We start from the raw sequence: 27660 nt of genomic DNA, 5'->3' as shown, positions 1-27660 counted from the left end.
TGATTTTTTTTATAAATATTTAAGCTACCAATATTAGTATACAACCTTTTTTTAAGGAAAAATGCGGGGGGGGTCGTAAATATTAAACACCGACCTGGTTCTTTTTTATTTAGCACTACACCACTGGGTATTATATATGTATAAATAGATAACGACTTGCAAGGTCAAAATAAGACATATAAAATACTACTTTTAAAAATAAGTATACAATACTCTTCGATAACCTATCTTTTTTTTATTCAATGCAGCACATATCCAACTTGAGATATTATAACATAACATATATACACGAATGTACATATGCCTGTATTAAACATAAATACATACATACATACATTCACGTTGCATTATGGAAATTGGCAATTGTGGACACGACGGCTCTGCGCGACGATGCTCTGCCGATTTTGTCATTCGATAAATTGCAAATGTGGCCAAATGCAAAAGCGAGCCGCCATCATCAGCGAGTATATGTACATATATATTCAGGATGACTTTTCCATACAAATGTCGCGCGAATATTATTACACACGGCTCGCTCAAATTTTATTACAGTGTTCGACGAGCGGAATGCGCATCCTGCAGACTGCATAAGTGTACATTTACCAGAAATAAATCCGGGAAAGATTAGAAAGATCCACGACGGAAGACGTGATCCCCACACCAAACACAAGTGCTAAGTGCTTTCAAACGTACCGATTCCAACTTTTTCGTGCAACGCATCCAAAACATGTATCCTATTGGGTATTTTAATGTAATATACATACAATCCGACTATTTTCCACTGCCTTCACAAGAATTATGGTAAAACAACGATCCGTTTTACGGAGCGCATATTTTAATAAACTTAATTTTTGACATACACAAATAAGCGAAAGTCAAATATTATGCCTTTTTTTGGCTCCGGGTAGGCATTAGATACGGGGAAGAACGAACATTAATTCATTGACTTTTATAGTTTCACAATCGCTTGTTATGAAAAATACCCATGTACATACATACATATACATATGTACGTGCATTCATGCAGTAGGCGCACTAGGAGATTTTTTGTGTTTAAATTAAAAGTAAAGGAAGCTCTTAACGACTTTTATTTTCAAAATAGTCACGGGAACATGAAAAAAAACGACGGTTTTTTGAAAATAACGCTGTTGTAATATGGAAACTTTCATACGAACCGGCGACTTTGAATTCTCGTTAATCAGTCAAGACTTATGTATTAATAAACTAAATTTCAAGCATTCTGCATAACCTTGAAAATATTTGCCATTTGCCAGAAAAAAGTATATTAGGAAAAAATATTATTGAAAAACTTTTAGCTGACGACTTGATAAATAGGAGGATTTAGTGCCAATTTTGCAAGAAATACATTTAGTCACATTTCAATAACCCACAGTGAATTTTCTAGAAAAATTTTGATACTACTACATAAATTCACAGCAACCATCGACATATCTACATGTGTACACATTTTCATATTTTATCCGAATTGATTCCAAAGAAAACGGGCATCTACTTAAATAAAGCCTAATAATAATTCCTGCCAATTATTAAGTTCTAGTTCATGAAAATAGCAAATAAAAATCATCATAAATACGCAACCGTAAAATAGTCACGTTGCAGCAGAAACAAGTAAAAAAGAATTTTCCCCAAAAGCTCAAAATCTTATACGTTCAATGAATTCAATCACAAATAATCTACGGTAGTATGCATATACATATATTCATAGATAATCTATGTATGTAGAATCCTCATTGAATTCCATACGTGTCAAAACGTTATACGAACCATTCGTCAGACAGGTGAAACATGTTAATTCGACATCATGCGAAGACGTACAGTTGACCCAGACCTTGAGGGCAAAAGCAAATCCGTGTGTTTGCAAAAGCAATTGAACGTCGATTTGCATACCGATCGATTCATTGATGACACTTGACTAGCCTAGCACTAGCTTTCTCCGCTCAATTGCATTGCTAAACGCATCAATTTGGCGAACAATGGTGTAAAATTGCAACGCGGAAAAGACTCGAGAGGACGTGCGTCGTTTTCAAATATAATGAATACTACAAACGTATGCGACTCGCAATATATTTAATATACATACATATTATCAAATCAAAACTAAAAACAACGAAAATATACGACTTTTAGCAGGTTTCAAACAAATGTATCATTTAGTTCGAAAGACGAATTATCGCCTAGCAGTTCAACCACATACACAGTTGCTTTCTATCGCGGATTTAGATTGTGTTTTGCATTTTTAAATTGCATATCTTAAACTAACTAAAATTTTCAAAGTGAAAGTAAAACATTAATAATGTAATAATAATTACGAAGACGCACACACGCAATTATATAATTTATGTGAATGTTATCGATAACATCGTCGGATAAGATTAAAGTTTACTTCGCATACTAAACCAGTATAATCTGATATAAAATCCGTATCTGACTTGAACTTGCGTTTAAATTAACGGTATAAAAAAAAAAAACACTAAATTGCAGGATTCTAAATATCAATAATATCGAACATATGTAAATATTTATGTATGTGCATACACATACGATATTTATAGAATGGATGGTTGTCAAGATAAAACCGTCATTCCGCTAACGTTCGTTGATAGATGTTGTCCCCAGTCAAGACAAAAAGTCAAGTATATTTAATTTGATATGATTTACGATATCAGTGTTTATTTTTTTAATCGACATGTACACACTTATAAAATATTATATGAAAAAAAAAGATTAAAGAACCGTTTCGTACGATAAAAGGTTCTACAATAGAAAGTACACGTTCGATTTTGAAACTATTGTATACATACTTACTTACTTTTGGTATATTGACTTCGCAGCTTCGGCCATAACTGATAATTCAATATACTGTACATATGTATATATATTAACGATATAAAAATAAAATGTTTGTTTGACATTCCAAAGACTATTGTGTATACAATATATAAACAAATACCTTTAATAACAATTTCGGAAAAGTCATTTCACTGTTATTTTTTTGGAATGAGAAATCTTTTTTTTAATTAATCTGTATGCATCTTTGTTATTAAAATTTTTTTGAACTAGAGCGGAGCGGAGCGTTTAAAATTTCAGTTTCGTTTTTATTACACACATATCAGATGCAGATCAACAGCAATGTGCTACGAACCAATTACAAAACCAAATTGATTGGAAACAACCAAAAATATTTTCGATTACATTCGACTAACGACTGAAAGTTCTAATTTCAGTTTCCGATTAAAAATTAAAAAAAAAAACGTATTAAATTCACGCTACCTGTATTTTCATAACTGATAACCAAATCATTATTCGTTTAAATAAATTCCATAGGGCGAAGATAACCTATCTTTCCCAGGTCACTAGGGTATTCATTTTACAAAGAAAATATGAAAAATAAATTGTTTTACCATTTTTAGACCAATACTTATACTGTCTTCTGACGCTGCGTTCAGACTACACTTTTTAATATTGAGTCGAATTATTCAGATGCGATCAAAATCGAGAGAATCTCTTCCGCATTGCCTGAACCCGGCATATTCAACAAAAAGCGCAGCCACACAGAGAGGTGCGCGGCACGTGTATTTTATTTAGATAGTTTTGCACATGTAAAAAAACGCTAGCATGCCTGATCTATGCTATAACATCCAGGCCAAAAATCACCCCTCGAGTGTTATTTTATCCTTGTATTGACATAGGTTTGACGGTTATCTATAACTTTGATTCCCATATTTGAAGAAAAATGGGATCTTCTACCTTCTCGAAATAATAAGATCGTACGAATTAATAACGACTTGAAGAAACGCCCTTCCCAGCTGATTCAGCCTATACGCGAGCACGTGCATGGCGTACGATTCAGTGGGTTTGCGCCGTTATCATATACGCCTAGCCCAAAATGAACATGTCTACAAAATTTCATCATTATGCCGTATTATTTTTAAGAAAAATAAAACCTAGCACTCAATCTTTATACTACGCATTGTCCAACTACCAGAAGTCGATCGACACCAGATCTCGACTTCGTTAGAGTTAAAGTCGCGCCAAAAAACGAGGTTGGAAGGTGTCGCAGCCGAGATATGATCGAATTCGATTTAATTACCGTTTCGCGGATTCTCAATGTTTTCGTTAGTCATTTATTATGACAGCTGTGCCGGTCGCCGCCTACGTAGCTATCACCTTGCCATCAAAACAACCGCGACTGCAAATAGTCGAGAGAGTCGACGAGATCGACATAATTAAAAGAATGAAGTGAAAAAATACGCGCGTTGACGCACGATCTACGATTCGAAATAACCGGACATACAAATTTTCTATTAATTTTCGCGCCACTCGAAGGGTGCACTGAACGGTAGCGACCGTATACATACATATGTATATACTACGTACGTACTTGCGTCACCAGCGCAAAAACACATTTAATGGATTCCATTAATGTATGTATGTATATCGACGATAGAGACACTCTATCTGAAGAGTGTCATTTTCATACATATGTAGATTAAAAAAAATAACAATAAAAAACGTCAGCATGTGTACAGTATGTGAAAGTATCGTGTATGAACATAAGTATGTACATAAATACGCTACCGAAAAGATACATTACACAATAACTACATATGTATTTTACTATTATAATAATAAAAATAACCACATTACTAAATTATTCTCACAAGTATACACACAATAAAATTCAGTCTTCATAAAACATTAAACGATAAGAGTTGTTGCTTCCGCGTTTGCACATTGATTTGTATCTTGGCAAGAAGGTAAGTTTTCTGCAAAATATATTTGTTCCAGCCAAATAATTATGACTTTATAAAATATTTGACATAAAAACATACAAAATTTAAAATATCCGAGTGAAGCCATTTAGCATAAGATTATTTAATGCCATTATACATATGTACATTAGCACATACATATGTACATAGAGTGCGTTCTCCAGTTCTATGTATACCCACGCAAACTTTACTTGAATAGAAAGAATAGCAAAACTCAACGCCATTAAAAACCCAATACGTAAAACATTTTTTTAGATCGTCTCTATTAATTCAATAAATGTACATTTGCCTTTGGGTTGGTCATATAATATTACAGTACGTAATAAATCTAATGACCACCCAATCAGATTTTTTTTCATCTACAAATGAACCGCCTCCAAAACAAAAAATGAATTGCTATAAACAAAAATGGGAAATTACATAAAAATGTTCTTACGCTAAAATACGCAAAGTCAATCACACACGCCGCTAGAATAAATTATAACAATTCATAAACACACTTGTTGCATTTACGGTGCCGTGTCCAAAAGCTATGTATGTGCTAGCGACAATAACACTATTTTGACAGCTGGTTAACAGCGAAATAATTCCATTATTCGACCTTGAGAATAACTGTAAAACATCGATAACTGCACACGCGCTCGGAGAACAGACAAAAAACTAACATGCGTCAGTCCAAAGGGGAGACAATAACAAAAAATATTAAAAACAAAAAAAAAACGACAAAAGAAGACTGTCTGAACAATGAACAAAATCGACATAAAATTTCCGCATATAAAATTAATTGATTGAAAAGTATTTTAGAACTAAAGACGGCTATCGAACTCATTTGTAGCACTCGAGATATTCGTACGGTTCCTTAACCTCTTCGCGAAACGCCATATTATTTTTTGTATGCGCATTTTACATGAATTATCGGTTCTCGGAATGTCGAATCGTTAGGAATTTGAAGATATTATGTTATATACTTACATACATGTTTGTATGCATCTTACTCTCGAACGGTGCGATGCCGATGCGATGGTGTAGAATTAGAAGCGTTTTCGTGAGCGTTTGCAGACGTTTGGAATTCGCGGCACGCGATACGTATAGCGCTCATATTTACCAATAACAAAAGAAGTTCATAGCGCTTCTCAAAATGTCACTTTCCCCCTTCTTGAATACCTTCCATGAATAGAAGGAATCTCGTTACCGGATGATGCGGTTGCGACAATTGCATCGTAGCGCATTCCAACCAGCATATTGTGTAATTTGAATAAAACATTCCGATTTTTATTACACATGAATATTATCAAACGTTAAATTTTCGCAAAAACGATTCCGTTATAGAACTTAAAAAGTAAAAAAAAAATTATTAGCTGTCCCATTTTTGTCTCATTTTATGCCAGAACTTTGCAATTGACGAGTCGCCAAAAGTAAGCAGAAGGCTATTGAAGATTAAAATTTTGATAGAATTTAAAAAAATATAGCAAGTAAAATGAATTAATACTCTCATACAATTGATACAATCGAAAAAAAAATAATTTTCATAGAAAAAATACACATGTATTGTATGTATAATACGGGTCTACGTGACTTGACAGAATGTTAAATTACAGAAAACGCAAATATCGGAAGGCAAAGATCGAAAATCGAAAGATCTTAAGTCGAAAGATCAAAAAAAAAAAATGGTGCATGGTAAACGGTACATACTCACTTAATTTGCGCGAGCAGGATACAACAGGAACAAGAGGAACATGCTTTTCCTCCCGTATTCTGCGCGCGCACATTAACACGGGAGGAAAAGCATGTTCCTCTTGTTCCTGTTGTATCCTGCTCGCGCAAATTAAGTGAGTATGTACCGTTTACCATGCACCATTTGTTTTTGATCTTTCGACTTAAGATCTTTCGATTTTCGATGTTTGCATTCTGATATTTGCGTTTTCTGTAATTTAACATTCTGTCAAATCACGGAGACCGGTATAATACATATGTACATATGTATGGTACTTTGAGATTAACTGTAATATGATAAAAGCATTTGTTTATTTGGAATCTATTCAATTTTGCAATTTGCAATTTACTCCCTCTGGCTTGAATTTAATCCGTAAAATTTTATCTCAACACATGTTAGCTAGGTTACACTTACTAACTTACTTACACTTACTAACTATCATAGCTAACTTCAAACAACCAAACTAATATATGTACTCTAAAATTATATAGGGCTCAAAATGCAGAGCCGACGAGAAGGGGGGGGGGGGGGAGCCGGGGTAAAGTTCCAGGGCCCGTACTACTCGAGGGGCCCTGTTTCGTAAGTCGTATCTATTATTTATTAAATTATTAAAAAAATATAACAACCAACATATAGGTATTTTTATAATATTTCTGATAGATTTTTCGCATTTTAAAAATATATCAGTAAAATCTTTTTTTTAGTTTGTCATAGGGTCCGGATTTATTTTTCCCAGGGCCCGGGATTCCTCTCGGCGGTCTTGTTTATGTGTACATGCATATAGTTAACAAAAAGATCAGAGATATACTAATCGAAACAAACTTTCTGAAAAGTATATTGAAGTAAACAATAAATTAAAGCTTCAACACCAGATATTACAAATACAGTCAACGAAATGACGAGTACAAACATCGAATACATTTTGACATATCGACATGCCGCATTCGATCAATAACCACATTTCGCCATAATTTACTTTGGAATGCATTCATTACTCGTGAACACGCTTTCAAACCCGAATAAATAAATCCACTTAGAGCATTGGTTGAAAACAAAAAGTTAACACCAAAAAGTACACTACCTTTCTGTTGAACAACCTGTAGCGGCTAGGCTGCATCGGTGACGGCTGAGAAGGCATTTTGGTGAGCACCATCTGATCACAACAACTACACACACGACAAGAACCACCACAAATATTTGCAACTTCGCAGACTGCGTGACAGCCACGTCAAAAAAAAAATACACCGAATTCGATTTTTACTACGAGAGAAGACGGATGAAATCTCAGAGACCGCGTTCGTGTTTCGACGTACGCGGCGCACACCGATCGCTAAACAATACCGACAGTGAACTCGTGACGAGCGAACGGTCGGAAAACTCGGGAAAACATTAATGAAAAACCACGACAGTCTCACTTCTCAACGCCGACAATCTCTGTCGCTCGTCGAACTGTACTGACGGTTGCACGACGAGCTCGCGTATATACCCGACTCCCACCACTCACACACAGTGAGGAACTTGGGTTCAGCGCTTCTCAAATGTGAGGTCGCGGTGCACGAAACGGTGGAAGCCATAATGTATTATAATGTAATATATGACGATTTGCAAAATTATCATATTTGACGTGCACGATTTTCGTTGAAATATCGACAAGTTGGCTTTGAATTATGCATAAATTCATTGGAAATATATTTTTGCTAGGTCAATCGAAAGTTTATAGTTCGAAATTGAACATTGAATTATGTATTTACTATAGGGTACCATTTATCGGCACGGCAAATAAAAAGAATGCCCCTCTCTAAAATAGATTCGGTTTCCGCCCGGCAAATTAAACGTCAAATGGGCTGCCAGTAACAAAAATAAAATTTGAAAAAAATAAATACCGACCCTTACAACCTAATCTTAAATGAATAGGGTCAACCCTAACTGAACCTAATCTAACCCTTAAATAAATAAGTATTGGCTGCTAATATATTACGATTATCCAGTGAAAATGTAACTGGTTATGATTTCACTGAAACGTCAAATATTATTTTTGTTACGGGCAACCCGTTTGACGTTTGATTTGCCGGGCGAACGCCGATTCTGTCATGCGAGCTATTTTAGAGATGTCGATTTGACATTAAATGTCGTATGACATTTTTCTTGTATTTTATTTTACATCCGTGCCAAAAATATTATCCCTTAACTATACCATAATTTCTGATTAAATTCTATGCGAGGCGTGGAAGTGTGAAATGGGTGAAGGCAATAAATTCAAATTGAATTTATTGCCTTCCTTATTGAATTGAGATTGAATTCAACAATGTTTTTGTGCTAAATTAATTATCACATGTTGAAACTCCACATGTTGCTTTGGAGAAGAATTGTAATAATATGAAATAGTAATAAAAATTCGTTATAGGCCAAGCGGAATTTTTAAAGAGCAGCATGGCTCGATGGTTACGTTTCGATCCCATGAGCTAACCTCGATTGAAAATAATTTATTCGGATATTTGTAACTCCCATCAGAGTTTGCCAGTTTATCTGATTTCATTGTTGAAATGGTTCCTCCATTAAATTGGCAAAAACCATCCTACCCACTACCCATAAACCTACTATGTCACCGCTATTTGGATATGATTTCAAAAATTTATTAACTGTAAATTTATATATGTACAAGTTAAATACCACAAATGTGACCCTAGGGGCAGCCCGTAATCAATGGTGTCACCCTAATGGTTTCCGTGGGTTTCCAGAAACCCGTTGTTAAAAATCAAAAGTTTCCGGAAACCCGTTAGAAATCTAAAAATTCATACAATTTTTGTTAAAAATTATACAAATATTGAAAATTGTTTTCGACGGCTACAACTTCGAAAGGTCGCAGTCGATTTCATAGCAGGTAAAGAGAAAATACCTTCTTTCGAAATATATATGTATATATAAATTGAAAAAAACTTGGAAACCCGTTATTCCAAAATTAGGGTGACACCACTGCCCGTAACGACTTAATGGAAAAATCAAAGAATTCAAATATGACAGTTTTATCGTACTCAGGTGTAAAATCATCGAAAATCAAATGGGCAATAAATTAAAATAAAATTATTTTAAATTCGACAAGAAAATTTCAACACATTCATAAACGCTTTTTTATAAATATAATCTGATATTATTTTAAAAATATTTTGTTGCAAAAATCTCAAAGTACCTACGAATTTCAATAGACTCAAAAATCAAGTCATCAGAGACACATTTTCTAAATTTTTTTTAAGAAGAATCATTGAAATATTTCGTAAAATTTTGGCTTCGGCGGGGTAAACGAAAAAATAACCCAAAGAGTTCCGACTAACTCATTTGGGAATCACTGGGAATCACTATCAACTACCCCAAGCTATAACGAGTATCTAAAACTTTAGAAAAAAAAATTTGAAGTGGATAACCAAAAACAAAATATTTCGTTTCAAAACTAGATTTTTTTGTGTTTATCGTTATAAAAGCTTCCATTGATGATGAGCTTCTACTGATAACAAAACAAAGAAATAACTTAATCACCTCATTATCAAAAACTTCATATAGAACATCCACCTATTAATAAATAAAAAATTAGCCACTAATTAAACAACAGACAACACGATGATATCTTTCATTGTGATGCTGCCAAAAGCCGAAGATTTACCCGTTTTTAAAATCCCACAAAATGTTTTCTAACTAAAATAGCATCACACAAGTGTTGCCTTGCCAAAGACAGCGAGACCGAATTTGACGAACTTGAACGCAAACAATCAAAACGACAGACATCGACAGTTTAGATTCACTGGTCGATATGTAAGTGTAGGAAGAATACTACATACACATATATAATACATACATATATTTGTCAACGATTTTCCTGTTGAGAGAAAAGACTTGCCCCTTAAGATACTCACCTGGCCCAAACACGGAGGAGAGAATCACTATATTTCCGAGAACGCGATTACAGCATTGATATCATTCGACCAATCATAGTTGAGAAAGGTAAAAATGGTCATTTCACCCACCGCAAACTCTCCATTGTAAGCAACGATGGTCATCAATGACTAAATTAAAACGGAAACACTTAGGTGAATAGGCCGGTGTGGGTCACGAGACAAATTTGATCTGGTATTGTGTATGTATTACGAGCATATAATTAAATTGATAATAAAAAAGGGTACCATTTATTGGCCCACCAAAATAGCCCTATTTCCAAACAAATTAGGTATTGATCATTACATAATATGCAAATGACCATCTCTAAAACATTTCGCCCTGCAAATAAAAAGAGTGGCCCTCTGTAAAATAGCTCGCATGACCCAATCGGGGTTCACCCGGCAAATAAAACGTCAAACGGGTTGCCAGATATAAAAATAAAATTTGACAAAAATAAATACCGACCCTAACAACCTAATCTTAAATGAATAGGGCAAACCGAAACTTAACCTAACCTAACCTAACACTAAAATAAGTATTGGCTGCTAAGATATTACGATGTGTTTATAATTCAAATGTAGGCCATTGTGGCGCATTAGGTTCTTCCTGTAAAGCCACAATGGTCCAAAACTACTATAAAAAAATAAAAAAATAAAAATAATAATAATAATAATAATGCAATGTAACTAACTGGCTATGATTTCACTTAAACGTCAAATTTTATTTTTGTTACTGGAAATCCATTTGACGTTTGATTTACCGGGCGAACCTCGATTGGGTCGTGCGAGCTATTTTAGAGATATTAATTTCAAATTAAAAATGTCGTTTTGACATATGTATGTCGTGTAATTTATTTTACAGCCGTGCCAAAAATAGAATCCCATAAAAAAATACCTCTACCCCATATAAAATAGCGGAGGTAAGTGCTTATTTTTGAATCGATATTGATTTTATCTACCTAATACATATATAATATTTTAATATACCGATGCTGATAAAGATTCCCATATACTGCACTACAATTTCATATGTATACATATTATATGTATGTATGTATGTATGTATAATAAAGCGAAGACAACCTAACAAAAACTTGTAGATAGTACATATATGTATGTATGTGTGTCGTTGCATTGATTTAAATAATATATAGATAATTATATATGTATGTAAGTGAACTTGTTGGCATAATTTTATATTATACATCGAAGAATGTGACATTGCATACATATATTATCTGATCTTTCATGGATAATAAACATCGATAGATATCATTATAAATTTATCATGGGAATATGCAAGTTGTTTCAATTATTTTAGATGGAAAATATATATGCATACAAGCATATGTATGTATATCGGACATATTCAGAGCGAATGCCATATATGGTGTTTAACAGGTTTTATTATTTTTTCTCTGTCCAAATGCATTTGGATGAGTATGTGTGGAAGTTGCATTGGAAGTTGTGATTCATAAAAATTATACGTGGGAAGAAGTCCGTCGTAGACAACTTTGACTAATCGACAAGACAATGTTTATTCAACGATTTGGCGAAAAATTGCGCAACATGCCAGTTTTAAACAATTATAGACCCTTATCAATGCAATAACGAAATAACCAGTTTGAATGACGCAATGATTTTTTACAATATTATTTCACATAAGAAATTACATATTATCGTCAAAGCGAGACGGAGATGAGAGTCGGAAGTTGGAAAAAATTCCGAAACCCATTTGGAGTCCAAATCCCAATTTTATGAATTGTACATCTGAAATTCATATGTACATATGGTAAACGGAGAATTTCGCACACGACAATCGTCGCCACGAAAATCGCGATTTCTGAATATCTGGCACTCGAATTCTCGTAAGCGTGATAGTTCGCGTGCATGGCTCTCGGTGGGGGGAATTTTTGAGTGAGATCGCCATGTGCAAAAACGTCACCGAACCGTATTCTAGTTGAATAAGTGAATATCTTTAAAATGTAAAATTAAAAACGCACAGAAGCAAAAAGGAAGTGGTTACAGAGGTGGCAGGTAGTGCACAGCTACCTCATGCACTACCTGCACCATTAACCTCCACCAAAATCTAAAGATTCTTCTATTGTATGTAACTTCACACATTACACACACATACACATGTTTTTATCAACTAATTCAATGTAATCTGCAGTTCATACGCTTAGAAAGTTTTTTTTTTCAATTTAAATAAGTAAATATTGGATACGGCTAAGAACCCCTAACATTTAAATTAATTCAATGACATCTTAAAATGATATTCAATGAGTCACAATGACATTCGCTTAAAATGTAATTGTTCAATTTAAATAAGAATATGTTGGTACGGTTGAGAACACCTGTAATTTATACTAATTTAATAACATCCGCGATCTATACGATAAAAAGTACCATATACATCGATAAATATAATACAATAAAAAGTTAATTTTTCCATTCAAAATTTAGGATTTTTGAACATGTTGTCGATTGAACATTATTTCCGTGGACATTTTGTCGCGTGAACATTTTGTCGCGGGTACTAATTTTCGGGTACATTTTGTCGTTGAACCTTATGGACATGCACCAATTGTCGTGTAACCCTAAAGCTTACACCAGCCCCGACCCGAGAGTATGTGGCACCCCTAGGTAGATTGGTTTCAGCGCTCCTCCCCCCTTAAATTTTGAAACAATAAATATCATGAAAGTTCTTGAACTTTTATGTTGAAGAAAAATATATTAAGACAAAAAAAAAATTGTATTCAAAATAGGCACGTTTTATGTATAAAAATGAATAAAAAAAAATAAAATACGGATAACTATGAATAAATTCGATAATGAAGACATTAATTTATATTCAACAATGAATTGAAGAAATTTAAAGCGTGACATTTCTTTTTTCGAATATGATTGGTTACGATATTTAATTTCATGAAGCAAATCCATCCCTGATATATATGTACATATATATACATATGTATGTACATCTGTATATATGTACATATGTATATATATATATATATATATATATATATATATATATATATATATATATACATATGTACATATATATACATGTACATACAATTCTAAATTACAGTTTGTTCTTTTACAAGTCAACTTCCTGCGTTCCTTGTAAATTATACAATCAGTATTGTTACTTCGAGTAGAAAAATTAAGTTGAATATAAGATTAAGTATATATGTAAGTTGAATATTGTAAGTATAAGTTGAATATAAGATTAAGTTGAATATAAGATTAAGTTGAATATAAGATTAAGTATAATATCAGATTAAGTTGAATATAAGAATAAGTTGAATATAAGATTAAGTATAATATAAGATTAAGATATTGAATTAAGTTCAAGTTGAAAGAAAACCATTTTTTTTCAATTAAATAATCAAAAAAAGAAAAATGGGGGCGCCTCGCAGCGCCCCTTGTTTATGGCACCCCTAGGCAAGTGCCTGGTCTGGTGCACCTTTGAGCCGGCCCTGCTTTATACAATGTACATATATGTAATTCAAACGAATTGTTATTAAAAAAATAATTGCCTTATATTTTACACTGACCGATGCAAAATAATATAAAAAAAGCTTGTAAAAACCAAAATGGTACTAAAAGTTCAATTCAATGCCATCATTAACCGATTTTACATATGTGAAACTGCCTTAGACATATTAAAACATCACTGTGTGTGCACAGACTTGTGATAAACATTTAGACTTGACCCAAGTTTGTATCGAGTGCGATTAAGAGATTCAAACGTAAACGAGCTTTCATCGCTGAGCTTTTATCGCGATGATTAGTATGTACGTACATATGTACATACGAACGTTCGGATATTTAATTTATTTAGCAGTCTGCTCTTTCGGATAGTGGCTTTGATCTCGTTTGAAGTCAACGCTCTCGAGTCTTCTGTGTTTACTACTATATATACTATGTAATTCGATCGGCATTTCGGAAGTATCGACGGAAACTTTTAATGAAGATGATCCCGAACTGACGTTTATTTACAATCATTCTGTACTATAATATATTTTTTATAACGCAACTGTGACATCGACCTTCACCTTCGTCGAAAATACACTCAAAAATCACATTCGGAGTTTTATTGACGGACAACGTGAGAAATTGGCGACGGAACAGGTCGACCCATGAAAAAGACACAATGAAAAAGCAGAAAAAAAAACCAGAGGCATTTCGCCAATATTGCAAGTTAGACGTTCACGCCATAGAAAATGTTCGGGGGCCATGACCGACAACGAGGACAGTGGCAAAGTTCTGCGAGTGGCCGTTGAAATCTTGATGTATTATTGTTTATTTGAACACCGAAAAGTGTCAGTGGTCCGTGGCTCTTACGCCAGAATGATTAATGATCGAGATCTGCATACAGACATATGTACATATGTATTTATAATATGATGCATTATATGATTGAATAAAAACAATCTACGTACGTACGTACGTACCATGTACCACGAAAGTGAGAGTTCGCTTCACTTTTCCGAATCCGATTCAATTCAATGTTATGCTGACACCAGACCGAAAATTAATATAATGTAATGGCACAATAAAATAAATTGCTAACGTGAATTACTCCGTTGTAAGCAACTATGTACTTCCAAGCACCTGTTACAAAGATTTTTTTGCACGTTTCGCGCATTTGAGGTGATGTACATATACATATGTACGTATGTACATACATATGTACGTATGTACATAGTTGTCCTCTGCGTGCACTGAAACACTTACATATGTACATATTTATTATACGAAATTTCCCAACTACATACTACGTATTATAATTTCAAATACGTCACCTAGAAAGTTGGCTAAATTCAAATATACTTACACCTGTACGTATGAAGTTACATTTTTAAAAATATTATTTTGCATCGCTACGGAAAGTGACAATAATATAATTTATTACAAACATGTCCACTATTTAGATAAGGATCAATTTTTGCAGTAGGCAGGTATAGCGATTTCATTCTAATGGATGGAAACCACCCAAATACCTACAAACAAAAAATTCGTAATATCTACTTGTGTTTCCAGGTATCTGGACGTACATATTTTTAAATGTCAATTGTTGTCCATTGCTGTTTCAATTACATTCTGGATAGCAAGTTTTATAAATTAACGCCCTACTACATTTATCGTATTACATCTTATTTAATTTAATTTAGATGATATTCTACCATAAATTGGGAATAAGAAGCCTTTTTGAAACAATACATATGTAGATACAAATTGGACACCTACTTTTTGCAAAATAATTTATTAAAAAAAAATACCTCTAAAGTCAAATTTACGACCCCCAATACGACTCTGTATACCTGTAAAAAACCTCATTGCATACCTGTAAAATATACCTGTAATACTCTGTATACCTGAAAAATACCAGGTTTTTCTTGGTTTCACTTCGTTCGTTATCAACCAATATAATCACACGAGTGAGAATAATAGTAATACCAAATCAGTGCATGACAATTAACATGAATTCTAAAATATTTCCTAAAATTAGAACAAATAAAATTAGCACAAATAAACCAAAAAAAAAACACAATTGAACGAGACACCTGTATGTATGTATGCTAAAAAATTACATCACCAGTAAATAATATTTTAATATGAAACCTAAATAATTGAATTCCATACACCAAATTGTGATGAATCGATTTGTCGACATAATTTGAAGCCCGGTCTTTATTGTGATTTGGACTTTGAAACGAAATAATTTTAATAACTTCACCTGAATATCAGAATAATAACAACATAAAATCATTTCAACAGCATAAAAATCACCAAAAAAAGTACTCTGACAAAGGAAAAGATTACACATAACAAAAAAAAAAAATCTATACATCAAATGCATACAAAATCAAAAAGAATGATAATATGTACATACATGACTTGAAATGTCGATACTAGTATGAACGACAATGAAGACATTCCGATTCCTGGACTTGAAATCGAACATCCACCCGAACTTTTTCTTAAACATCATCATTTCCACAACTTCGAAGCCGTATCGGCACTCAAGAGACACATCGATTGTTGAACGATTCACACAAACTAAGCACATTTGGGTGAGCCTTTGCCGAAAAGTAGTGCCGAAATTATTTCGCTGACGTTTCGCTGTGTCGTTTCCCACACGCTGGTATTTTTTTTTTTACTAAATACATATAATATTTGATTCACCTGATTTGCGCAAACGTCAAAACACAGAAAAATAATAAATAATAATAAACGCAACTCGAAACAACATCAAATACGCGGTCATCGAAAGTACGTGAACAGTCCCACATATGTAAGACGACTGTTGCCACCTTACATATATGTATGTACATAGTGTTGACAAAATGGCCGACAAAGGAAACTATTACATATTATACAAGTTGAACTTTTCGTAACGGCGATTTGTCGAGGGCGGATGGTTAATATATGTAGTATAATAATCGTCATCAGTTCACCCCACGATATCCTCACTAAATCTTCATGAGGAATAAATAAGACGTTTAGCAATGGTAAACCGTCGTTGTTAGCTTTAATTTTTATGTGAAACGATTCGGGCTAGATTTTACCGGTTTGACACGGTAAAAATATGCGATTATGCTAGATTTGTACATTAATATCGACTGATATTGACGACCGATATCGCGAAACAACTGCCAAATATGACCTAACTCTAATTGATAAATTACACAATATATTTTAAAAAATGAACCATATATTATACGTGTAAGAATAATATGATTATTTAGTTACAGCGGTAGAACATTAGAAGAAATATGAGATTTTCGAATTGGATATATGTATGTACATATTTTATATTTGAATGAGAAGTATTTCTAAAGTGCCTGCTTCACCAAATTCGTCAAAATTTTTTTTGTCTTTTGTGGAATCTAATAGGAAATTTTTTTTCCAATGTTTTCTATGTATATCAGTTAATATGAATAGTGAAGAAAGCATTTGTAGTAACTATTTAAATAAAATCTTGTTACAAAAGACATATGATCTGCATTATAATACGTAAACTTTGCCAATAAGTATGTATTATATGAACATACATATATCCCTAAAAAACAAACTATCGAGAAAATTTTAAAGATTAAAAAAAGTTAAGTCCCTCGAATTACAGTCTCGTCCTTCTCAATTATAATACCACTAAAGTAAAGGTTCGCTCTGACATACCAAAAAATACGACAAAATTTTATTTTATTGACTTTAAGAGTAACACAACGTGCTTAAAGACTTACAGGTATAGCACCACATAAAACATCATATCATTTAAATTACCTATTGGATCTAAAGATTACAGAGGTGTAAACGCCTCTAATAAACAACCATATTCTCAGAAATTGGAATTAAATCGGATCTCAGGTAGCGGCGAAGCCATTTAGCTCGACCCACTTTGAGACCCATTTCGGTTGCATTTGTGCACTAAAATGTCTACATAGCAGAATCACTTATGTACAAATCATCCTTTCCATTATATACATATATTAGGTGTAAATCGCAATTCAAAAACGATTACAAAAAAATTGACTTGAGTTTGTGCTACATAAATACATATATACATATGTATGTATGTTACCGTGAAATTATAACAGCAGTGAAATCATAATTACACTGAGTTTTCAGTGAATTAATATAAAATTAAATATGCACATATTCACTGGCCCCTATTAGTGATATTATAATTTTTGATTATTTCATAGAATGCTTTACGATTCAATAATTAATTGATATTACGTATTATTATGTAAATTTCACTGACAACCACATACTACATATGAAGCTCCTTCAAAACATTTCTTACAGCGATAATTACGATATGTACATACATATATATGTATGTGTATTTTATCTATAAAACGGGCAGCAAACTAAACTGCTAAAATAGCGAATATGTCGATTGTTTGACTAGTTAGTCAGTCTGACACGATCACATACATACATACATATACACATATGTATGTATTCATATGCACATTTTGCGGAAAGTACCATGAAATCTTGAAATACCTGATGCGCGTGTCACACGAATTGCTATAAAATCTACACACGGATTGACATGGCCGATGAATCATTTAAACAATTGCATTTCATCTGTCGCATTATATATGTACATATGTACACATTCACACGTATACCTACATATACATATGTACGATGAACAAAGAAATGCGCATTTTGTTAAAAGCAGGTATTTATATATCGTAAAATTACGTCGAATTTTAACATATGTATAAAAATTGAATGAAATAAAAATATTTTAAATTATCAGATAGACTGATGATTCAGTAGTTAACCATTTTAGCTTAAATGTCTATTTGTAAGATGGATTACGAATTTACATGGAAAATTATAAAATACTATCTATGTATGTACATATATTATTTTTACATATATTTACATATACATATTTATATTTATGTCTTAAACAGAATCTGACCAGAACAATCTGAATCAAACTTCACGGTGTTCCCGAACGGTTATTAATATATCAACTCAGAGCTTTTACACACCTACCAAAAATTGTGCTCACTAAAAAGATATACACAAATCACTAAAAAAAACGAATCCTAAGTGCTTAGTAAGCTAGTTTATAAACATAAAACTTAGTTACTAATTATCTCAAATTGCGCGTCAATCAAAACACAAATTTTGACCTCGGTTACATGTATAACTCGGCGTACATATAAGATCGATTGTCTTGTTTTGATTTATCATTACCATTAGTAAACACCTCAGGATGAAACCGGTATGGGTGTTTTCAACTCTCAGACCAAATTCGTCAAAGTGTTTGCTAAAAAATGACTAATAGCAAAATCAAACACCGCCGGTAAATCGCCATCATCGAGGACGCTAATTAGTTTATATGCAGTTTTTTTTTTTTTACACCGCGGTTCAAAACAAAGAACGATCGGACTAAAAACAACCACTCGATTCAAGCAAACTTTGCTTTCGTACAAACTCAGGGATGCCTATAGAGTAAATTACGCGCAAAATAGTTTTTCTACACCTAATTAATTATTAATCTGTCAAGAGGTTCGTAAAATATCGCAGTAAAATATATAAAATCAAGCCAGAAAGACGAAATCAGTCCGAGCTGTCAAAATGAAGCGTTTAAAATTTGGCTGTAACATGTACATATTATGTACATACAAATATAAGAATTATAATATAAATATGTATTTTAACATTCATTACATAACCTGTGAGTGAAGTAAAAATATTTATGAGAGATAATGAGAGCCTATAATGCAAACTTTATAAGATATGGTGTGAAAAAGATTATATGCGTTCAAAAAATTAAAACCTGACAAAACGAGTGGGTGGCGGAAAGGTTACTAGCTACCAAACGTCAACGTCTTCAAAATTTTCTCAATCTTAGACGTGTTTATCAGAATCGATTTAAATTTCTATCGGTGACCAAACCGCGCAAAATGACAAAGTTTCAAACCGACGGGAAGAATGTAGGAATATTGCCTGAACGATTAACGAAGTGAAACATACATAGAAAAGCCTTGTAAAAAAAAATTGGTGTAGAGATGACTGGACCCCAAACAAATGGATGACTGAAAAAAGGTAGCCAAAAGACTGTCAGATAGATGTTTCATGCATGACTGACAAAATTACTAGAATCAGATGGAGTGCATGCTCTACAGTCGAAATTTAATCAACAGCCCTGAATGCAAAACAATAATATAAATGATGATCATAGATAAATTTAACATGCAATCGTAGCACCGAGCAGAGGAAGATATCGTTTTACTACTCCTACGCCAGTAGAACGGTTGGTCGTCGGGTTACAAAGAGCTAAACTCGAGATAGGACGAACCCTCATATTTATACACATAAAATAAAATACACAAGCCAAAGACGATCAATTTGCAACAAGCTCCGCTGATTTGTTGACCAGACCGACCAGAGAGAGCGCCTCCGCAGATCGTATACTGAGGTTTTACAACCGAGATAAGCGAATGCTTAAAGGTGCGAGAGTAAATAACTCAACATGAACCGAGACCAGGTCGCGTCGTAAATCTATGCCGTTTTTATTATTCTGCAAACAATCAAATTTTATTTTTGACTGACCCAACAAAACACCATGTCTGAGTCCCACACACGCTTTGAAAAACTCACAAAAGCAAGACTTTGACTAACCCGTTTATGCTATACAAATATGACTTATACACGTTTGAATGTACATATGTATGTAGGCATGTAAGTCATACCTTCAAATGAGTGATGCAAATCTCTATAAAAGAATAAAATGCTTTTCTGAGAACATCGACGACTGTCATTCGACAATAATGGCTCGAACGAGCCTTTGTGTTCTATAACGCACTGAATGGCTTGGGAAAATTCTGAAAATTTCCGCAAAAACATAAAAGATATGGAACATTCAACAAAAATTTCCTGCGTCTATTAACGGGTAATTGAGAAAATTTAACTACATTTATAAATATTTAAACCAGTGGTTCTTAACCTTTTCAGTAAGGCGCACTCACTTTCCAGTGAGGCGAAAAATGAGTTTTGGAATCTTTAATTTAGAAAAATATATACATATATTGCAAGCTTTTCTTTCTTTGCGCATGGATATGCCACTTGATAGGACACTTCTAACAAGGGCTTTTGTATTATTGCGCCACATAACTTTGTGATTGTAGTACTGGGATCAAATCGAGCCTTCCTTAACTTTGAGATGATTAGACTATGACCTGCACCTTCACCACCATGCACATTGTTAAAATGATTCTAACAACTTTGATGGTTTAAGATTGGATTTGGAAAACATCTTGGAACATAAGATGCATTGAGGTAGTTGTGTACCATATTTTTATGTTGTACAAGTGAATCCGTAACCAACATAGTCGTCTTTCCACTGGCGTTTTTTTTACATGGCGGGGTTTACTACGGTCAATTAAATAATAATTAGAAAGAACGTATAAAATGATAATAATATGTCCTTCAAAAATTTTGCGACAAAAATTCTTACGTTTGTGTGATCATTACATCCTATTCGGGCTTTAATCACTGAACAATTAAGTATGTATTTTTTTCTGCTTTAAAATGGTACATAACGTTTGCAATCGAACTTTCGTGTGTTTACACATGCTAGTCTCAAGAAGTTTTTTGCTATCTATCTATAGTTCTTTGCTATCTGCCACTGTCGTAAAAACAATTGTAAACAGTATACCGGTGGAGACGACGGTGTGCAAATTCTGAGAAAACTATCGTTATTATTTGTTGCGAGAAATGAAAAGAGAGCTTGAAGCGATATCCTGCCATAAATTATATTATTTTAGTTATAGCTATCCAAGCGCTTTCGTCACGAAAAAAAATAGCCGATGTCTTCGAATATTAAAATAGTTTCAAATATCACAAAACTAAAGTTATATTGTTAAAAACGCCTCCCGCACCCCCCGATATGCCTTCTCGCACCCCGTGAGGTGCGCGCACTCCCGTTTAAGAACCACTGATTTAAACGCATAAATAAAAATCGCCAATACAATAAATCATTTTCGAACAAAACAATGCAAATCAAAGCATACATATAAACTTTTAATTAGGTAATTAAATAATACACAAAACCAGATTTTTTTCATACACATATGCTTGTACATATTATAAATGATAAGCCTATAAAATTTATATGAAATAGTAATAATCGCTTAGGTCTTAGGCGATATTTATATTTGATCGATTGAAAGAGATAATAATTTTATATCATATCTCAGAAACGTTAAAATTGTCAGCGAACTAAATCCACAGCAACTTCTATCGAATGAAACACCTGGCTTACTTGGTTCAAGTGTATCGTATAATATGTACAGTAATTGGTGTTCCCAAGAAATCTATGTAAAACATAATAACAGTTAAAAACGTAACCATTTCACAATAGAATCGATCAATTTTCAATGGCGTTCAATGCGTAGGATGTATATATGTGAATAATAATACAAAAAGCGAATAATTTACATTTCAGTGTGCAAACAGTGAAGTAATCAGGAAATTATGTAGAAGTAACGACATATAAGGAACCTTGTATTCCATGCAGACGGACAATCCATCCAACTACTGTTTGAACAAAACAATTCGCGCTATTACTATTATCAATCAGTAAATACAAAAATATAATAAAAACCAAACACACTGTTCACCATATTTGGAATACACAAAGATGACTTTGAAATAGTCAATTTACTTGCGGCCGCCCGAAACAATAAAAAGAAACCACAGTTAACGGTTTGTTAAATAAAGACGTGCAGGTAAATCTAGAAAGAAACGAAATAAAAATAAGTCAAGCGACATTTGTATTTTTCCAGCGTAGATTTCTTATTCAAATCCACACCGATTAAAAATTCGCATCACGTACGGTATTGATGTAACGTAAGCAAAGAAATAAAAATACATTCGAGTCGCGAAATTCTGCGGTCCTTTCTACCTATGAATAAGCCGTCGAAAAAGTGGGTTGATACGATTCCTTTTTCACGATAACAGTATTTAAAAGCGGCGCATATTTTATAAAAAACAAATAGGAGGCAGGAAAACGTTGATATTTTTATGAATTCCTTAGTGGGAATCGGAAAACGTCGATCAGGATACGTTCGCAAAGTTCCCGGATGGTCGAATATCAACAAGCGAAAATGACGATTGCAAGGAAATGTGAACATTGCTGCGGTTCATTTATGTATATTAATAATTTTACTATCCATTATATTATATAAATAGCTTAATTCCAAGGTTTTTCCACAAACGAGCACGTCTGAACAAATGCATCACTCACTGGTGTCATATGGTTATAAGTCACTACATATATGCTGTTGATAAATACTATTTAATCATGAGGTTGAGATCATTGGATCTATTTTGAAATTGTGTTTAATTACTAATTTTAGGCAAAATTATGCATATTTGTTACATTTATTAAATGTATATTTGTTCACATTCATGGTCGGATGCATACATACATACACACATATGTACTTAACTCTACAGCAAAGGATCTCAAAAATTTTGTTATCACGACGTCTCTTAATTTCCAAATTTCCACAACAATTGTTCAGCAATATTTTGAGAAGAAAAATTTTAAATTTATTACAAACCAAAGTTTTCATAGAACTTTTCAAACAAAAATAAATTACAAATTTCTTTGAAACAGAGTTGTTACATTCAATAATGTTATATATGTACATATGTACTTCAAAGAATTCAAAAAAAGATAATGTTTTATATAAATCACCTCTTCAAACTATTATCGTAAATTATAAAAAAGTAAAAATAACTAATTCGACTGAATTAGTGATTTTCACTTTAGTTATTTTTATACTTATCTTTGCTATGTATATACATATATTGTTTGCAACAATTAACTACCTATACAGCATCACTTGTAAAATAGATTATCATTAAAAATCAAACACAGTTATTGCAATAGAATGATTTAAATGTCAAGTCAATGTTCGGTTCAGTCATTAGTATTGAAAAGATAGTCCGAGGAATGATCGTAATCCAAATTCGGTTTTCCCTGGGATCGGTCATCATCCAAACGTTACAGGAAATGCGGTTAATAGACAGATAAAGTGAATTTGCTTACTAATGAAATGAACGGGCAAAACAAAATACCCGATTTATTTAATAGACAATCATATTGAAAGTAAGTGATAAATTGACCCTCAAAAACACCACCCAACATAATACATTTAACACTATCAAAAATTGAATAATATTACCAATTTGTAACATGCGAAATCATATTTGACAATTTGCTTAAAAGAATATTTTTTTTATTATTTACATTTTATATATATACACATATATCTTATAAAATATATACGTACATACTTACATACGTATATGTGCTAAAAAAGAAAAGCTTTATCGCTGTGCCTCTAAAAAAGAGACTAGCTCATGTGCTTGCAAAGTCTTATGAAATAAAAATAATATACGTACAGTTACAGAAATAACAAAGGTATGTACATGGGAAAAAATATTACAAGAATGATAAAAACAAGCTTATAAAAAGCGTACACTTACAAAAATTAAATTTAAGGTCCTTCCTTTTATAGAATAGTTTTTCCTTTCATTTTTCCAGTTTATGTAGTTATTATTATATTAACTTTGATGAAATTAATCATATCTTATTTAATTTCGAGATTTTCAAGATTGAGAAAAACCTCGATTGAGTAATTTAAAGTAAAATAAATTTTGTGAAAAGTAAAAGAAAATGCCTTATTTTATGTTGAATTTCCACCTGTTCAAATGAGAAAAAATATCGTTTATTAAGATTCATGCATTTTTTTGCAGTTTCGTTACTGCGGGTGGCATTTTTCTGAAAAATGAGAGGTCAATAAGCAGTTACCTAAAACCTGGATATTTAGCTGTTCTGAAAAGTCCTTTCGGCACCGGGAAAATCCCGGAAAAACGAAACGTCTGGTAACCCCACATATTTGCATCGGATGATAACATTTGAAACATATATACAATTAAATATATATAAATATAAAATATACATAAAATTATACGCTCAAAGACGCGGACACGACTGGGTGATTTATTACCGCAATTATTTGTTTTCGATTCGCGTAGTTTACTATGGCGGTCGTAATGTTTTCATCGCGGAATTTAATTATTTCGCGACCTTCGCGCTAAAAATGACATCGAACACCTAAAATATTATACAAAATATGTATATATGTATATTGTTTGTGTTTCATTTCTACACATTTTTCCTGAGCTTTCCTATAAAGCTTGATCTATCGCAGAATGACATCCTGCGTGGGCCGTAAACTTTAAGCAACAAAATATTTTTTTCATAAAAGGTACATATGCATATAAGCACGGGCATTTGAATACATTTTCCAATTTTCATTCATGAGAGCCTCGCCATTTTACACTGTCTCGAGGCGGATGATTCATCGTTCATTCACTGATAACAATAATTATTACTCTCGCACACGCGTATTTATCTTATGAATACAAACGTGCAAACATGGTAATTACGTTACTATATAAAACAATGATAACACCAACCGCCTTGTTTACAATCTCAAATCATTCACAGAAATCGTATACATTTTCTCTAAATTTGACAAACCGACAGGAAAAGTCGACCGGAAACGGCACATTTCTAGTATTGCGAAATTTCACACAGTAAAATATATTCGCCATTTGGATGCGTGTTCATACTTGTTTTACTATTAAATATTTGTCTCATGATTACATCAATTTGATAAGGAAAAACGGTACCTGAAAAGCCCCTCGCTTTTGTGTCATACGAATGTTTACTCCACTCACCTGAAACAATAATACAAACACATTAAGTTTACACACCACACAATCGAACAAATGTTTACGTTATTTTTACATGCATGACTCAAATACTTAAAAACACAAATCCATCGAGCGTAACCGATCCTTAGATAGGCATGGCATCTAAATACAATGTGTACCTGCTAGAAATCAAGCATTGCTTTCCGACCGTGAGAAATATCTCGGAATATTCTAATACTGGATTATTTATCCTGCGCTGCAGCATCTGAAACCTGGGTCTTTCTGCTCAACTGCTGAGCAAAATAGCGACTCATAGATGGATCATGTTTTAATTGAAACCAAGTGACTCACGGACACACCCATCGAACGAAACCAGATAACTTGTCGTCCGCTCCGAAACGTGATTTCCTCCAATCAAAGGGGGGTGTTGAATAGGATAATTCGTCCGCGTCGAGGATCTACACAAATATGACTCATGGGTCGGATGACCTGGTCCACATTTTCTCGTTGGCAGTCACCAGGCGTTGCACGGGTAACCACACCCCACGTCGCGAGAAATTCCCACCTGATTCTCACGATTAACCGATGCTCGGGTTCCCTGAACCTGTCGTGACTCATCACAGACGAAGAGGAGAGAGAGAGGGAGAGCACCCTGCCGCAGGTCATAAATTCCTGCTCTCCCGAAGCTATGGTTTCCGAGGAATTCAAACTATGCGACATTTTTAACCGTTCGACTCCTTGAAATGCGTCACTCCGTGAGAGAAACAATTTTTATCGGTAAAAAATTGAAAAATCGAATCTAGCATTTTTTTTTCATTCAAAATGTAGAGAATTACCCCCGTTTCAAATAATGCATATTTGAGTAAATAAATCTGATGTGTTAATGCGGATTTCTAGCTTATAAAACATAAATTAAAAACAAACCCATTAGTGCGCACTTATTACTTTACAATCGTTTCACAATTTGTTTTAAACACATTTTACATGTGAAAAAATTACAAAATTCAAATAAAAGAAGGTCGAATTGAGTAAGAAGTATAGTTTTGAAACACATTTTTTCCATGTGTTTGTAGAATAATGGCGCCATTAGTTTGCACCTATGTATGTTCATAATCATAATGCATGTATATATACATATGTATATCTAATACGGACGAGGTTTTGCCTAAAAGGACTAAACAATATATTTTTTTGTAATTATTTTTATAACATATGAGTATATGAAATGAAAAAAAATCTCTAATTTAATGGTAATATACATTTCAAAAATGTATCAAGTGGGTTAGTCTCATTTAGCAAATCTACTACATCAAAAAACTGTGATTATTGATTGTAAATTATATATAAAGAAAAAATATCAGCATAACGTCAACGTCCTCATACATACATATGTATGTATGTTTGAATCATAAATACTGTGTATTGTCATCAGGTGTGAATTGTATTACATTATCGTTTATTCAATACAGCAGTAGTAATACATAATTGATGGGTTAAAAATATTCAACAACGGTATATAAATAAAATCTTTACAACGAAAAAAATAATAAAGCCGTCGACGGGTTTGTGACTCGAACGATTCGCAGAGAAGATTAAAAAAAAATCAAATTCGAAAATTCCTGACAGGCGACTTTTAAAAAATAAAAATTACGCTATAAAAATTTTGCGTTACAGTGAAGCTGAGCGTTCATCGTAAAACGTTGCGAAGGATTTTTGAGCGCGCACATAAAGATGACCGACAGCGAAAGAGTTGAAAAGTTTTCATACACGTCAACATCAATCTCACTCGCTCGAAATGCCGTGAAAAAAAGTCCATTAAATTTGCGAAAGGTAATATAAAATACACACATACAATGTTCATCACTTTATAGTGATTAAATATGAAACGGCGAATTCGCACCATGCGAAATATTATCTACATATTTTATTTATTTTATTTTACATA

The 27660-nt window shown here is 33.1% G+C and overlaps 1 protein-coding gene across 2 annotated transcripts in view; it reads right to left on the bottom strand.

Moving 5' to 3' along the window:
* Sarm (sterile alpha and armadillo motif) overlaps window positions 1–27660 on the bottom strand; it is a 112150-nt gene that overhangs the window by 63117 nt on the left and 21373 nt on the right. Inside the window, exon 1 of one of the 2 annotated variants that reach the window (XM_077436800.1) lies at window positions 7589–8018. The exons of the other annotated variant lie outside the window; for it this stretch is intronic. Coding sequence (XP_077292926.1) covers window positions 7589–7660 — 72 coding nt within the window. The 5' untranslated portion in view covers window positions 7661–8018. Of the gene's footprint in view, window positions 1–7588; window positions 8019–27660 lie in introns of those variants that run through there. 2 annotated transcript variants of the gene reach the window in all.

This window comes from Arctopsyche grandis, chromosome 8 (genome assembly GCF_051622035.1).
Source record: "Arctopsyche grandis isolate Sample6627 chromosome 8, ASM5162203v2, whole genome shotgun sequence".
Lineage (NCBI taxonomy): Eukaryota > Metazoa > Arthropoda > Insecta > Trichoptera > Hydropsychidae > Arctopsyche > Arctopsyche grandis.
The sequence above is the reverse complement of the archived record's forward strand: the minus strand, read 5'-3'. Positions and strand labels throughout refer to the sequence as shown.